Below are 17,122 nucleotides of genomic sequence, written 5' to 3' on the forward strand. Positions count from 1 at the left end.
TCATTAAAAGTCAAATTAATATCTGAAATTTGAGATTTAAAACTTCCATTGAAAATTTCCACCTATCATTTTGATAATAAGTTTTCTTTTTAGTCTTTTAGAAGCTAATCCAAATAGTCCGGTTTGTTTGTAAATTTAATTTTTTTAAAGTATGTTACTTTATGTTATTTGTACCCAGAAATGTGCTTTGTAGCTTTTTTATACAATTTATGCATTATGATATTGGATTATCATAATCATTATATATTTTTTTTGGAATTTTTAATCAATGTATTTAAACTAGTTAAATTAAGAATATAAAGGAGAGAATTGGATACTATCAATCATATAATTGTAAAATGATCAAAGGAAAATATATATGAACTATTTGATATACCCACTAATCAAATATGAATTGTGATTAATGCATTAATCTGTACCAAAAATATAGAATCTCTTTCATTCTATTAATTGTAATTCAAAACCAACCAATATACACTATTTTGCAAAGTAATTTTTTGGGATACAATTATGCTAAAATTACCACTACCAATTGTTAAATCTTGCAACATTTACAATATTGTTAACAAATACATGATAAGCATTAGATGCTGATGAAATTGAAAGATTAACAAAATGATATTAGCAGCTGAAAGAGTTGACCCAATATTGGATTATGATAATGAACCTTCACCTGTTAATTTGGTTATACTGACACCCTTGAAAAGAAGCACATTCTTGTGTGCACAACAAACAATTACAGCTAGTGTTTTAGTTTCTTCTCAGTGAGGTAACTCTCATTTCACAAGATTCCTCTTGGTGGACCCTCCTTTCAAGGGTTTATGACTCCATGTGTGATTCTGGCATTTTCTGCCATTGGAAGGGCCCTTTGCAATACAAAGGGTTGGGTTAGTGTCCCTACAATTTAAGTCCCTTTTCTTTTTTCCTATTCTCCTCCCATTTTTCCAACACATTTACTAACTCTTCTCTCATATTTTATCCTCTATCAATGATAATAAAATAAAAATAATAATAATAAATATTTACAATTTTTAATCCATGACATATTCTTATTGACACATAACATTATACTAAACATAGACTAGTTATGCTTCACAATCTTTTATGCAGCATATATTGAACATTTCATCTATCTGATCTCAGCTTTTACACGCATAATTAGTACTCAAAACCTAAAACATTTCAAGTTCTGATAAATTGTGACAAATGTGTTTTTGCAAATAGGAACAATTAATTCTTCAAAACAAGATAAGAACACTTAAATAAGGGAAAAAATCACTGACAACATTTCAAGAGTAACAAAACTGAAAAGGAAAATAAAAATACAACCCCCTTTTGATTGTTTAACCCATTTACATCACCAAGAACATAAAACAAGAAGAAAAAAAGGCAGTACAAAATAACATAATCAAAGTATCTTCATTATTCATTATTGCTGAACCTTTGAAGCCTGAACCTCTTAAATTCCCCTCTCCCTCCTCAACTTATTTATTTTAGCTTAAAAAAATAATTCATTTTTTGTAAAATTAAAAAACATATAATCTTAGTGACTATGTGCTATAGCAGTATAGTACCAAGTACCACCAGTTCCACATTCCCCACCCTACTATCCCTATACCCATGTGTCATTCTGCAACAGTACATGCACATTCAAATTCTTGAACATAACACAACCCCACCACCACTACAAACACTGCCACCACCTCCACCACCACTTTTACACAATTTCTGCACTTTCTATGACCCACCCTACACCACTATGCATCTTCTTTTGACCCATTTGGCTTTATCATTCAGCAGATGCACTCACTGAAGATGGCTTGCTAGCCACTATTTCATAGTTATCACCACCTCCTTCATCTTCATCTTCATCTTCATCATCCATATCCTTGTCATCCTCATCTTCCTCTTCCTCCTCATGGTTCTGGTGGTCCATGGGGTCATTCTGTGCGTCTTCCATGGTCACGTTCGGCGGTGGTGCTGTTGGCGGCTGCTGAGGAGGCCATTGCTGCTCCGGCTGCACCATGAGCGGTGCCATCATGCTCTCGTGCTTCATGGGGTTTTGTAGCTTGTTCCTCTCTCTATATAGAGCATCTAGCTCGTGAAAATATGGGCAAGTTTTGGAATCTTCAGGCCTCTTCTTGTTGCTTTCTTTCACTTTCTTGAAATACTTGTTGATGTTCTCCCACTTCTCTTTGCATCTTTTGGAACTTCTGTTGTACCCATTATTCTTCATCAAGGATGATATCTCTTCCCATAGTGGCCCTTTTGGTCCATTTTCTTGGTACTTAGCATCCAGGCTTGTTCTCAGCCTTATCAGTGCTAAAACTTCCACTTTTGGCCACCTGGAAGAGCTTGTTCCTGTCACATTCTCACCATTATCAGCTTTTACAATTTCCATATTGCTCACTTGTTGCTGCTGTTGTGGTGCCACTGACACCACTGCTCCCGCCGGCTGCATCTGTGCCTGTACTGCTGGCATAGGCACGGATGCAGCCTGTGGGAATAGTATTTGTTGCTGCTGCACCTGTATTGGTGCTGGTGCTGGTGCTGGCACCAGCAGCGATCCAGTTGCCACCGGTGGCACATGCTGTTGTGGAATGTTGATGTTATTAAATGCTTGGCCAAGATTTTGTTGTTCAGCTAGTTTCTGCAAGAATGCCATGACTGCTGCATCTTTTGAAGCAGTCATGGATCTTTCTTGTGCTAGAATTTCCCTTTCCCTATTGATCCTTTGCATCTCTTGCATCCTCCACGCTTCTTCTCTAGAGTATCTCTCTTGCTCTCGCTTCTCTATTGCTTCTAAAAATCTCCATTGGAGCTCCTCCTGCTTCTCGATCATCTCCTTCATTAGTCTCTCAAAAAAGTCTTTCCATTTTCTCTTCCTCTTGCGCCTTCCTTCCAATGTTTCATCAGAGGAAGTTGAGGAAGAACTATAGTTGGACAAGAGATCCATTGGTATGCTTGGAAAAGAAATTGGGTTAATATTGGTGACATGAGGAGGAGGCTTTGTTGTAGGGTTTGGTGTTGATGATGGTGGAATATATGTAGGGTTTGTTGGTGGTGGAAAAGAAGGGATAGTGAGGTTTATTGATGGGGTAGTAGCAATAGTAGTAGTGTTGAGAATGGGTTGAGGCATTGAAATTGGGAGTGTAGCATGTGAAAAAGGAACATTAACACTACTTGGAGTAATGGAGTTAGAAGATGGAACCATTGGAAATGTTGTTGTGGTTGGAATTGTATGTGGCAATGATGCAGCTGTTACCACTATTGAAACTGGTGTTACTTGCAATGGTGCTGTTGTTTGTGTTGGTTTTGAAGGTGTTGAAGATTGATGAATTGTTATTGCAGGATGGTTTACTACTTCAAGTGCTTGTAATTGATCAAAGAACTTATAAGTTTTGCCATCTGATTTTCCACTTCTACCTTCCTTTGTTCTCTTGTGGTACTTGTAAACATTTTCAAATTTCTCTTTACACTTCTTGGCATTTCTGTGGTACCCAAGTTCTGCAAGCTTCCTGATAATAACACCAAAGTGCCCAAAATGAAGACAAATAAATAAAAAATGCTTTCTGCTTTTCTGGCTTTATGTTACACTCTTATCTCATCATTCATCAAATTCAGCTATGGAAATAAATAAGATAAGAAACAATGGGAACATAAGATAATAAAACAAAATAAAAATATCAGAGAAATACAAGTACCAAAATGAGGAAATGAATGGAAATTAAAGCAAGTAACTGAAAAGCTGAATATAGGGGAAGAGAGAGGAGAATATGTAAAACTTGACGTAATTGAAGTAAACTTTTGATAGAAAAATCCAATGAATTGGTGAACAGAAATGTTTGTCATGGAAAACACATGAGCCCAAGTGAGAGGATTTTATACATAATCTTCCATTCATTGCCACCAAGAATGGGTAACTGAAATAAAGGTAGGAAGAAAACCTTGCTTTGGAGACTCAATTAAAGTTGGTAACATATTTGGAAAAATAAGAACATGTATCAAAATGAATGTAGAAAAGTAAATCGCATCCAAACCATATATAGATGCTACTTATATTTGTATAAATAAATTATTTTTATGAACAGTTTATGTTTAAATTCCAAGAAAAAGGAGAGAGGAGCATATGCAAAAACAGAAAAGGAACTGTAAAAGGAAACAAATCCAAATGATAGACATCAAGAAAGAGAAAGATGGAAGTGAAAGTGAAACACATTCCAAAGAGATTTAAAGAAAAGAACTTGAAGCATAATTGAGAGTTTTCAGATCTCTCACAAGCTCAAACTACCACTCTCAATTGAAGTAAACATCTTAACACTGAAAACAAGACAATTTTAAAAAACAAAGTTTAGTTTTTTTATGTTGTTGTTGAAAACATAAGACTTACCTTGAGATTTCTTCCCACAAGGGACCCTTAACACTTGCATCTCTAAACGCCACATCCATATCTGACCGTATCTTCAACAAAGCAAGAGTCTCTTGCCTTGGCCACCTGTTTCCACCAAAGCTCCGGTCACCTTCCTCTCCTCTACCTCTTTCCTCATCTCCTGAAATTGATCCTCCACCGCCACCCACCGCCGTGTCACCACCACCTTCATGAACTGCTGCTGCTGCTGCTGCTGATGCAGAAGCTACTGCATCACCAGAGCTACCACCACCACCTCCTCCTCCTCCTCCTCCTGCTCCTAACACAGCTGAGTCCCCCAGCATAGGACTCTCTATGATTCTTTCTCTTGTCTCTATCTATCTGTTTCTGTTCTCTCTCTTTCTTCCTTACAAAAAAAACAGCACAGAACGGAACCAAAGCAATTACAGAGAAGGAAAATAAAGATAAAAAAAATAAGGAGAGAAGAGAAAAACTAAAAGGGTGGTGAATTATGTGATGAGTTTTATGATATCATAGTGTGTGAACGTGTGATAATAAAATATAATGTGAATGATGTATTTTAAGTGATAAAATAACGTTGAAGGTAAATTCATGCACCTGGGTGAGTTTTCTCTCACAGTAAATAATAAAGTGGCACAGAAAGATATATATACATTTATTTAATATTTAAGCACAGAGAAATAATAAACTGTTAATAATAAAGAAAGTTTCAGAGTTTTTTGAACAGCTGCACAAAGAGACGATGGAGATAATAAGTAGGTTTTTGTCTGTGCAGCTAAATTTAGTTAAAGGCTGGTCCATGCAGGTCAGCATTTTCTTTTTCCTTGTTTTTTAACCATTCATTTATTTATTTTCAATATGAATATTATCTTAGAGTTACCTGGTTATCAATCTCAATAAATATCATTTTGATGGATCCAATATTTCATGTTTGTCAAATTATGATGTGTTCTATGAAATTTTGTACAACTAGATTAACACTTTATTGATTATAAATATTATCCTTATATGCTTTATCTTTGGTGATATTTTTTATTTGTTTAGGGTTGGCAGTATTGAGTTGAATTTACCAAACTGGCCCTAATATGGTTCTTGCATTGACCTTTAATCATTGAAGGTTTAATCTATGGGTTGTTTTTATTTAGATTAACATGTTAGTGATGTGGGTTTGTCCCCTGCATTTATGAGGCCCTATTTTATTTTATTTACCCACAATGTTGACATGTGAGATATCCAAAATGCCCCCTAATTTGTAAAGTTAGTTAATCCTAAGAAGAAAGAAACCTTATATAGCATATGAGATCCTACCCACTATTGGAGAGAGGATTGTGAAACTGTGGCAAAAAAATTTGAACCATTATAATTTCAAATTATTTTTCAATTAAAAAATTTATCTTTCTCATCTTATTTCTGTAATGAGGAACTAAGTATTGGAGATAAGTTATACTCGTACCCCCACTAAGTCTTTGCGGTCCTGCACTGACGGTGACACTGAGAATTGCAATTTTGATAAATATTGTCCTTAATTGATAAAGGGAAAATTGGCTTTACGCCTCATATACGATACTTGGATAAAATATAAATATAATGCATGTCTGCTTTTATCTATAGTATATATATAATTAGAATATATGTGTATTTTTATGGTATATTTTTCTTTTAGTCGTCAATGTCTACGATATAGGTAAACTAGCTCTTCTAACGAATGTTTTCTCCAAACCTAAGATTCTAATTCGGGTTTTGCTTAAAAGAAAACAAGATACTTGAACAAATCACCAATTCATAAATATATGATATATAAATAATATGAGTAAGATATTATTTTGGTTTCATATTTTGCATGTTCAAATAATAAAATTATTAATAAAAACTGCAGTTAAATCTTCTCATAAATTCAATTTAAAATGCAAACATCAAAGAATGACAACACAAATTAATATATGGGCAATTTTGTATATTTTATAAACTCACTTTGTTAATAAGGAAAAAGTGCAAATGGTTATTAATTAATCAGAAATTTGAAATCACCAGATTTACATTCTTCTTAATATTTAATTTAGTATATTTTGAAAGTTAGGAGTAAGAACATCAACATGATTTATTTATTTTTGCATAATTTATTACTTTATTTATATTAATTTTTACCTAATATTAATTTATCCTATGTAAAAAACAGTATCAAGTGATGTATAAAACTAGTTTGATGCATGTCATGTTATTAGGCCAAGCCATTTATGAACAGATGTAAATGGTGACCAATTCTGTTGGTTTGTGACCTACCGTTATAAATGGCGTCAAAATTTGGATAACCGTAACTGAGTCCACCATGGATGGATTCCATTGAGAATCATTAGAATGTAAAAACACAAAACAAGAGAAAAAAGATACCCATACCAAATATGTTCGGAAATGGTTTGATTAATTTTAGGATCAAAATGCTACTCAATTTTAATTAGTAAAAAATGTAATGCACCGATAATATAAATATTTATACATAATCAATGTGTCATACACCATTCATTTGTACTATTTTTTTGTTTAAGAGTTAATGATAATTAAAAATAAATAGTAAATGATGCAGTGATAATATAAACAATTCTAACATGGTAAGTGCATACATCTTTTTCTATTAGTAAATTAATGATTTCAAGTTTGGGTATTTTTTGGGATAACTAGTGGTATTTTCTATTATATTGGTAATGAATTAATTTATTTTAAGGTGCGTGATTGTGCGTTTCAACAAATATCATTTTCAGGAATTGAATCTTTCACCTCTTAACTTATCTAGAGATTTAGTAGGTCTTACACTATTAAATCAATTTATTGTTAGTATTTGAGTTGTGATATGATTAATTAGTTATTTAGAGGGGGGAAATTGTCATTTAAAATAATTTTACTCAAATGACCGTACTCAAATAATTTTGTAGTCTTAGAAAAAAATGGCCACCAATTTCGCTTTATAGAAACAAAAACTAGGCATTATTAGCAAATGGTGATTGTGTGGTTTATTAGATAGCTTTTTTATATTTATATGTGCATGTGCAAGATAGGTTTTGAAGCAAATGTGTGGATAAAAATGAGAAGATATGTTATTTGTTAGTACAAAAGGAAAAGATAGATTAAGTGCAAGAAAAACGACCTACACCAAATTGCCTAAAAATTCAAGCATTTTGGAAAGGATATTATTATACTTGAACTATATGAACTTAAACTCATGCATGGACCATATACATATATACTTCCAATGATAGTGGCATGTACCAATATACAATTATTGCACCGGAGATGAACCGAAATATTTTGTACCACTTTTCTATGTCACTTACTTAATTACTAATAATGAAAAATAACCACATTATATATTATTTTTATGAGGTTAAGTGATTTTAAACGTTGGTAAACAATGGTGCAGAAAATTTCCATTCTACCAGCTATATGCAATGCAAACGTTACGTATCTTTTTTCGAATTTTAAATTCTTAACCCCTGCGGACCGTGGCACTTGCTCTGGAAAACGACTTGTAATTGTGATAACATTCTTAAACATTGTAGATTTTTTTCCCTCATACTAGCCTATCATATGAATGTAAAAATTTGGTTAGGTTTTATTTTTGGTACAATTCAGTAATCTCGAGTAAAAGATATGCTTTGGTTCAATTTAATTAATTGTAAAATTTATTTTGGTATAGAATCAATCATTAATGGTTTAATTCGGTTTCATAATTTTCCTTTTTCTCTTCTAAGAAATTATGGATCAATTGAAAGTTCAGAATATTTCCAATAGACATTTTTATTCATAAAATGAAAAACATTATTATTATTATTATCATAAAATATAAATAAAAAATAGATAGATAAACAAATTGAAACTCATAACAAGTAATATATGACAATTATGTAACTTTAAGAGAAATAGTTATTTATATTATCCATAATTAGTAGTATATAACAATATATAGAAAATAGTAATATATATATATATATATATCGATTAATAATATATAGCTATTAGTAATGTATATAAGAGTGACATATGTAACAATTTATGTTATATGCTATTTTCAAACACAATACCATAAAATTTATAAGATATATTTCAAATTAAAACATTAGAAAATAACAAATATATATATAACAATTTAGTAGGAACATACATAACAATTTAGTAACCTATATAATAGTACAATTCATATAATATTGATTCAAGAATTCAAACAATAATAAAACATTATTCCTTAATATCTATTTCTTTTATTATATGGTTTGGTTCTATCTATTCTTAATTTTCTAAAACCATACTGAATATAAACAATTCCTTAAAACACCAAAGCCGGCTGCTATGTTTTATGGTTTGGTTTGGTTCTGTTCCACTAATTTTATAGTTATACCTTTAGTTGATTGTATGAGGTGTGGAAAGTTTTTTATTTGAAGCAATTGATTTTATTTGTTTGATAATTAACTTTAGATCTGATTTTATATAACATATCGTATTACTTTTTATCCAATTATCTTTACTGATGCATTTTTATCTTTAAACTTTAAAGTGCATAATAAACTATAAAGAGCTAAACCCATGAAGTGATTATTACATTTTATGACATTCAATTATAGATACATAATATTTGAGCTATAAGGCATGGCATAGAGCTAATAGACAGTGTTATTTAATATTTGAGAAAAAAATATATATTAGAATAATATATGAGTTTTATATACTATTATTGTATCATTTATTATTGATATTTAATTATTATTAACTTTTTAAATTAATCTAAATGAATGATGAATGATAAAATATATCTATAAATTTTTTGCACAGTCGGTGTATAATTTTTAAAATCTTAATATTTATACAAAAAAAAAAGTATAAATGTTAGAGAGAAGAGTACAATTTAATAGAAAAATAGAGTCACACATCTCAAGAAAATAACGAATGGTTTTGCACGTTAAGAACACGTGGAAAGTGATGGACAAACGAGTAAACTAAGGGAGAAGGGGCTGTGGTACAGAAATTGGTGGAGAAGCGTGGGCTTGGTGTGTATATAAGAGTGACATATGTAACAATTTATGTTATATGCTATTTTCAAACACAATACCATAAAATTTATAAGATATATTTCAAATTAAAACATTAGAAAATAACAAATATATATATAACAATTTAGTAGGAACATACATAACAATTTAGTAACCTATATAATAGTACAATTCATATAATATTGATTCAAGAATTCAAACAATAATAAAACATTATTCCTTAATATCTATTTCTTTTATTATATGGTTTGGTTCTATCTATTCTTAATTTTCTAAAACCATACTGAATATAAACAATTCCTTAAAACACCAAAGCCGGCTGCTATGTTTTATGGTTTGGTTTGGTTCTGTTCCACTAATTTTATAGTTATACCTTTAGTTGATTGTATGAGGTGTGGAAAGTTTTTTATTTGAAGCAATTGATTTTATTTGTTTGATAATTAACTTTAGATCTGATTTTATATAACATATCGTATTACTTTTTATCCAATTATCTTTACTGATGCATTTTTATCTTTAAACTTTAAAGTGCATAATAAACTATAAAGAGCTAAACCCATGAAGTGATTATTACATTTTATGACATTCAATTATAGATACATAATATTTGAGCTATAAGGCATGGCATAGAGCTAATAGACAGTGTTATTTAATATTTGAGAAAAAAATATATATTAGAATAATATATGAGTTTTATATACTATTATTGTATCATTTATTATTGATATTTAATTATTATTAACTTTTTAAATTAATCTAAATGAATGATGAATGATAAAATATATCTATAAATTTTTTGCACAGTCGGTGTATAATTTTTAAAATCTTAATATTTATACAAAAAAAAAAGTATAAATGTTAGAGAGAAGAGTACAATTTAATAGAAAAATAGAGTCACACATCTCAAGAAAATAACGAATGGTTTTGCACGTTAAGAACACGTGGAAAGTGATGGACAAACGAGTAAACTAAGGGAGAAGGGGCTGTGGTACAGAAATTGGTGGAGAAGCGTGGGCTTGGTGAAGGGGTGAGTTGACATAAATATTACATGATTTTCAAAGCACTAATTTTGTCATTAAAATTAATAATTCGATAATTATATGTCATGTATTACTTAGTTAAGAAATTTATTATCTTTCAAAAATTTAATTTATCATCAAGTCAGTCCTTATACCTAGAACACGATTAAGGGGTTAGTTTGATGACAAATTTAGTCTTTGGGAGAAGACTTAATTAATATAGTGATCGTTTTTTTTGGTTTATTTAGTTTTTTTGGTACTATTAATGATATTTCTTTACTTTTCTGGATAAAGAACTAATCTCTTTCGGATTCATGGTTGTCCTTTCCAACAAATGTCACTCATCGAACTATCGATCTTGATGATCCAACGAGACCTTACACCACTAGACAAACACCTTGTTGATTTGAGTGACTTAGTTTGTGATACTATAACATGGTGAACTGAAAATTTGTATACATGTCTAAGTATTTATCATGATGGATCAAGAAATATTAAATTGCAATACATATATAAATTTATAACAATAAAAATATAATAGATTTATAAACAAACATGATAACTTATAACATGAGTATAAGGGTATCAGCTCTTAATAAACAAATCAAGTTTAAAAAATATTTATGATTTTTTCATGTTTTTGAAATATTTTAGCATCCTCTCATTTTTAAAACTATCAAAATATTTCTCATCTCTATATAGGTAACTAAAAAATCATTCAATTATTTATCTAATTGATTTCATATCTCATTCTATGTGATATTCATGGCCGAAAAAGCTCTTTCAAGCATTGCAGTTGTCATTTAATAGTATCAAAGTTATCTAGATGTAAATAAACTCATTAATATACAATATCTTTTTAGTCTCCACATAGTAGCATTTAATTATATACATGTGCAACAATGATATGTATAACCAAGTTATTTGTATATTATGACTCAATTTTGTCCAGCATATTTAAATATATATATATATATATATATAAATTTAAAAAAAAACAATAAAGATTGAGAAAATAATTTTTTATGTCTTGAAACCAATTTTATTCTCTTCTGAATATTTCAAATCTTCACCAATAGCTACTCAATTATTGGCACTTTTTTTCAATATTTGAATTTTAAAAATCATTATTATCTAGGGCTTCATTTTGAATATTTGAATTTTAAAATTAATTATTACAGATGATTTTGTTCTAATTTGAATTTTTAAAATAAAACATTTTAATATTAATTGGTGCATTGATGGGAGTATCATTTTTTTTCATCAAATCCCTAAGCAAGAACCCGGGTTCGAGTCTTGTGGATGGAAAAAATACTCGTTGGGAGAGTTATACCTGTGAATGTTCCCGACTCGGACATGATTGCCTTCAGTGCGAGGATACCCGTGGGAAACCAAAAAAAAAAAAATCCCTCGTATAAATTGAGGTTTAGCTACATGGAAAAGAGATCCAAAAATAGTAGAAAAAATCTCAAGATATGTAATAATTCCTCTCTCTTTTTCACCTCACCGCTTCCACACCTAGGGCAATATGCCTAATCATTCGAAAGATAGTTTCACACCAGAGTTTACCTCCATAACATCAGACACATAGTACCTATGTTTATATTCATTAGGTATGTCATAGTTAGAGGGCAATCGGGCCAAACCAGCATGTCTAATAGTTTCTCGTACCCATGTTTATACTATTTGTGGGTGCTTGCACAAATAATAAGTATTTGTGAGTACCCAAATTTTTTTTAAATTTTAATATATTTATATTTTTTGTAATAGTTAATATATAAAATAATTATTATACGAGTAATAAAATTTACTTACTTATTAAATTTATCATTATATTTTAATCACTAAAATTCATTATAAAATAGATAATATAAAATTATAGATTAAGAAATGTAATATACACACACACATTATTTAAATAAAAAAATAAATTTATGAATATTCGGATGACCGCTGAACGTGTATTATGTACATTTTCCTACCCATATAGAGAAGGTAATGGGTCCTGGATCAACATGTACTTGCAAATAATACCAGCAATGAGTCAAATTTAGGTTTGTGTTTTTGGACTAGCGGGTAATTGAACCCCAAAATTTTGACACTCGTTATTCGATGGGTCTAGGTCCGGGTAATAAAGTATCCAGACTCGTGGGTGCACATACCGCTATTTCTTCCTAAATATATATAGCAACATAATTGTAATGTTATATTGTTAATCCATAATTGCAATATCATATTAATTCATAAATGTGATTGTTATGTTGTTAAATATTGATGTTATATTGTTAAGGAGTGTGATGTAATGATATGTTGTTAATTTACATGATAATCTAATGTTTATGTTAATTAAATAGTTTTGACTAATATAATTCACGAAATCTTGAGAGGATTAAATTAGTGTAATATCATATTCTTTGGTGTAAGGTCCAACTAGATCAATATAGGGTTGGTTTAGTAATATAAGACTCCACTAGATTCCTATGATGACCAAAACGTCAAAAATTCAATTCATGAGAGCGACACTTACGCACTATGGAAAAATTTAGTTACTTACCTAAAAGGGTGAGATGTTGCCATTGGTAGTCTCAGAAAAATATTCTTTGGAGAACTAAGTTGGTAACTTACAACCGTAAGAACATCTTAACATATAAATTAGCTTGGTGGAAAATTTTATATTTAAGAGACTAATATAATTATAAATTTCTTTTGAGGGCTAACTATTCATCTACAAGATTAGCTTGTAGGTTATATGGTGGCTTATAGCTTCTTAATTCAGCTAACAAACATTAAGAGTAATTCAATAAAAATTAAAATGAGCTTATAACTATTAAAAAGAGTGTTAAAACTTATTAAAATCATAATAAGTTTTAATATTCAAATTTCAACTTCACTCCTAAAACAATTTGAATATATATATATATATATATATATATATATATTAACCGAGGCTCGTAACCGGGGATTTCTGACCGAGACATTAGGCTGTGACTAAGGATTTCAGACTGAGACATTAGGCTTGTGACCGAGGATTTATGGCCAAGACATTGGGACATGATTGAGGCTCGTGATTGAGTCAACATTGGGATCTGACTGAGGCATATTGGCGCATCAACTAAACACTTGGTGTGTGTCATGGCGCATTAGCATAGCATCTTGGTGTGTGTCATGGTGCGCCAGCATAGCATTTTGGCACAGTACCAGTCTTGTTTTGTGGCGCATCATGATGCACCTCCTAGCCTATGTCATAACCTATGATTGGTGCATCATATTTGTTATGGAAATGCAAACAGAAGCAATGTTGATTTCAACAACATAATAACAAAGAGACAACAAGGAAATACATGGACATGACCCATTGTAAAAGCTCCTTGGTCAAACAATAACAACAACATATGCAATTTCTGTGAAAAAGATAGGCACCCTACAAAAACATGTTACTTCAAACATGATTTTTGCCCTAATTTCATATTCAAGTCTAAACAAGATAAGGGTTCAATCAATATTTTTGTTGCTGACCAAACTATGAAAGATAGAAGACATCAAGGAAATCACATTGAAATCAACAATGACCAACAAGAGCATGAATTACAAATAGATACTGTAACACCCCGTTTTTGCAACTTAAAAATTATGATTTCTTATAAAAATATGATGAAAATTTATAGAAAATTAAATGCAACATGTTAGAAAATCAAAGTTAATTTAAAATTACTTTTCATTAACATGTTCAAGGTGCGAAAATATTCAATATTATTTTTACCCAAAAACGAGGTATCACATTCAACCTCAAAACTCAACCATAATCTATATATTCACGCCCTTTGAATTATAAATTTATAAAATCATTAATCTATTCTGATCACATAATTATATATAAAAGACATTTTTCAATGCAGAAAAATCCTTCTTAAATGATTTCATAAAGCATAATTTATACAAAAATTAGTTCAAAAGACCAATGACATTCCTAAATCAGAGCCAATAATCCTAATATAAACAAGATACTTAACCAGACATCAGCTAAGTTCTTCTTGTCTATATTTTCATCAATGGATATCCATAGAGAAACTGCAACAAACCTGTTCATATATATAGTATAGACAAAAGAAAAGACAAAGAAAATGGAGTAAGAACCAACTACGGCGAGCACAACGTGGAATTACATAGAGAAATAATATTAAAGTGAGACACCCTATAACAACACTATAATCAAACAATGTCAAACATAAACAAATGATGCATGAAGTTAGTGTTACAAGGGGATATTCACATTCACGATTAATATATCTTTTATGCAATGCAATATGCAATTCAACCAAACAATCACCACCAAATTACAATGCCCGAAGGTCAAGATCCTAGTGGAAAAGCAATCGGGAGTACATATATCCTTAACAATGGCAAGTAACAATATCCATGTTTTCAATTACCTCTATCAGAGGTGCTTACATGCTAAGCCCAGTCCGTTTTAGGATTCCTCTCTATCGATCATGAAATGCGTAAGGGGGTGTCAGAGATTGCTTAGTTTGCATGTAGGACTATCCCGGTCATATGGCTTATAAGACCGGACTCTCACTAGATTGTCCCACCTAAGCAATCCCTAAGGGCTTCTTTACGAATCACCATCATTGCCGCCCATATCCAAATCTCAATGATATTTCTATCACCGTATCTTTCCATTTTCTCCAACTCCAACTACAAGAATGCAATGCATGTACACTAACCGAAGTTAGCCCATTAAATCTTTTAATCAAGGTTTTCATAATTTTTATTTCCACAAATATTACATAAGTTAGTCATCTCAGCCCAATGCATTTATATCATGCCAAGTCTAACGGACGAGCTCAAGATGCTAACTTAGTGATCCCAATTGGGCAATGCCCCAATTTCAAACTTATATACATTCCAAATTAATATAACAACTAACATATGTATTTCCCATTAAATACAGTAATCACTTATAATATTTTCCATTTCAATACACCAATACAACAATCACTAACATTTAGCACATAAAACAATTATTATTTTATCACAATGCTCACATGCATACAAACATAATTATTTAACAACCTTTCATGACAATGTAACACCATAAGCGAGTACCTCACATTATATTACACAAAAAACAAATTCATACACATATATTTCCAGAGCAATCCAGACTTTATACATCGTCATGAAAAAGATTAAGGATTCTCACATGGAAAACAAGCTTTCATGAGAGTTCCTAATCTAAAAGACTCTCCGACTTTTGAGGGAATCGAAGAGGAAAAACTTCAATGAAATACTCTAAGACCACAATGGTCTTCTCCCTCACCTTAACCGCTTTATCTCATAACTTTAACTTGTTGCACCATCATGAACAACACTGCTAGCATCCACTTCACCCAACCATCACTTCATCAATCAATGCATTCCCAATCAATTTAAACAACCCAATGCTTTAACATAGAAGACAAAACAAGGCTACACTTTTATTAAAATCAATTCCACCCTTAAAACAAATTTGTATACGTCAAGATAGTTAAAGTATTAACATAAATAATAATCATAATTCATTTTATATCACAATAGCAAAATGAGGTTGTTTACAATAACATATAAAAATGTTATATATGCTACTTTGATAGAAAAAATAATTTATTTAATATACATAGACAAAATTGATTAAGAATCATAAATTATAACTCATTTAATTTACCTATTGTATATCTTGAATGTTGGAGAATTTCTCCATCTGAAATCCATAGATTAAACGCGGAAGTCCTTATGACCATGACTTTGTTCCCATAACCTAATGTTAATGCCCATAAATAAACCCAAATGGAACAACCATGGTCCAAACCGAAGAAACCTCAAATGAGTTCATGATGAAGATGAAGAACATACCTTGTTGAGCCATTTCCAGAATCTTGAAGGTATGAGGGAGCGATGATCTTCCAGATGATAGAGCGCTTAATGGTTTTCCTTAGTTTCTCTCTAGAGGGGAATGAGAGAGTGCCTTAGTTCTTTTACGTGTTTTTGCCTTGTGGTGTCTTGGTCACTTAAGTAAGGAGTATGCCTTATGTTCTAGCCTTATGGATGAGTTGATAGTGTTATATCCTTATGGATAACACTATCCTCATCCTACCTTATTCTCCTCAACCATTACACCTGAAAACCTGTTGCTCTACAAATGGGGACCATAACCCATAAAAGTAACCCCGTAGTGGTTACTACTTTAGTTGCAATAATTCTGATTCAGTCCCTTTATCAAATCAGAAATTGCCTGAAGGTATCCACACTTATATTATTTTATGACACATATGCCCTCAGCCACCAAATTAATTACTGAAGATCATTTTATATTTTGGCTAATTACATAATGGTCATAACACAATTATAGAATTATATTTGTGACCCATAAATTGTCAGAAATTCTAACAATCTCCCACTGATCACACATATGATTCTCCATACGTGTTATCTTTATTGCGCGCTTAAGTATTGCCATTATGACTTAGGTATACCCAAATTATCCCGTCCATTAGTCCTATCTCCATATCGAATCACAGTGAATTTCACCATATCAATCATGGCTAATTCAACAATGATCACCAACATTGACACAACTAAATGACATAGATACATCATGAAATGTGTAGCATGAAAATTACATGAATATGATCTGTACA

General features: G+C 31.0%; 1 protein-coding gene across 1 annotated transcript; it reads right to left on the reverse strand.

The window, feature by feature from the left end:
- LOC109354958 (trihelix transcription factor GT-2-like) lies at positions 1,238-4,932 on the reverse strand. Its single transcript, XM_019597808.1, has 2 exons — positions 4,391-4,932; positions 1,238-3,518 (listed from the first exon to the last, which is right to left on the reverse strand). The coding sequence occupies exons 1-2, from the start codon at positions 4,711-4,713 to the stop codon at positions 1,790-1,792; spliced, it is 2,052 nt and encodes a 683-aa protein (XP_019453353.1). The 5' UTR covers positions 4,714-4,932; the 3' UTR covers positions 1,238-1,789.

This window comes from Lupinus angustifolius, chromosome LG08, assembly GCF_001865875.1.
Source record: "Lupinus angustifolius cultivar Tanjil chromosome LG08, LupAngTanjil_v1.0, whole genome shotgun sequence".
Taxonomy (NCBI): Eukaryota; Viridiplantae; Streptophyta; class Magnoliopsida; order Fabales; family Fabaceae; genus Lupinus; species Lupinus angustifolius.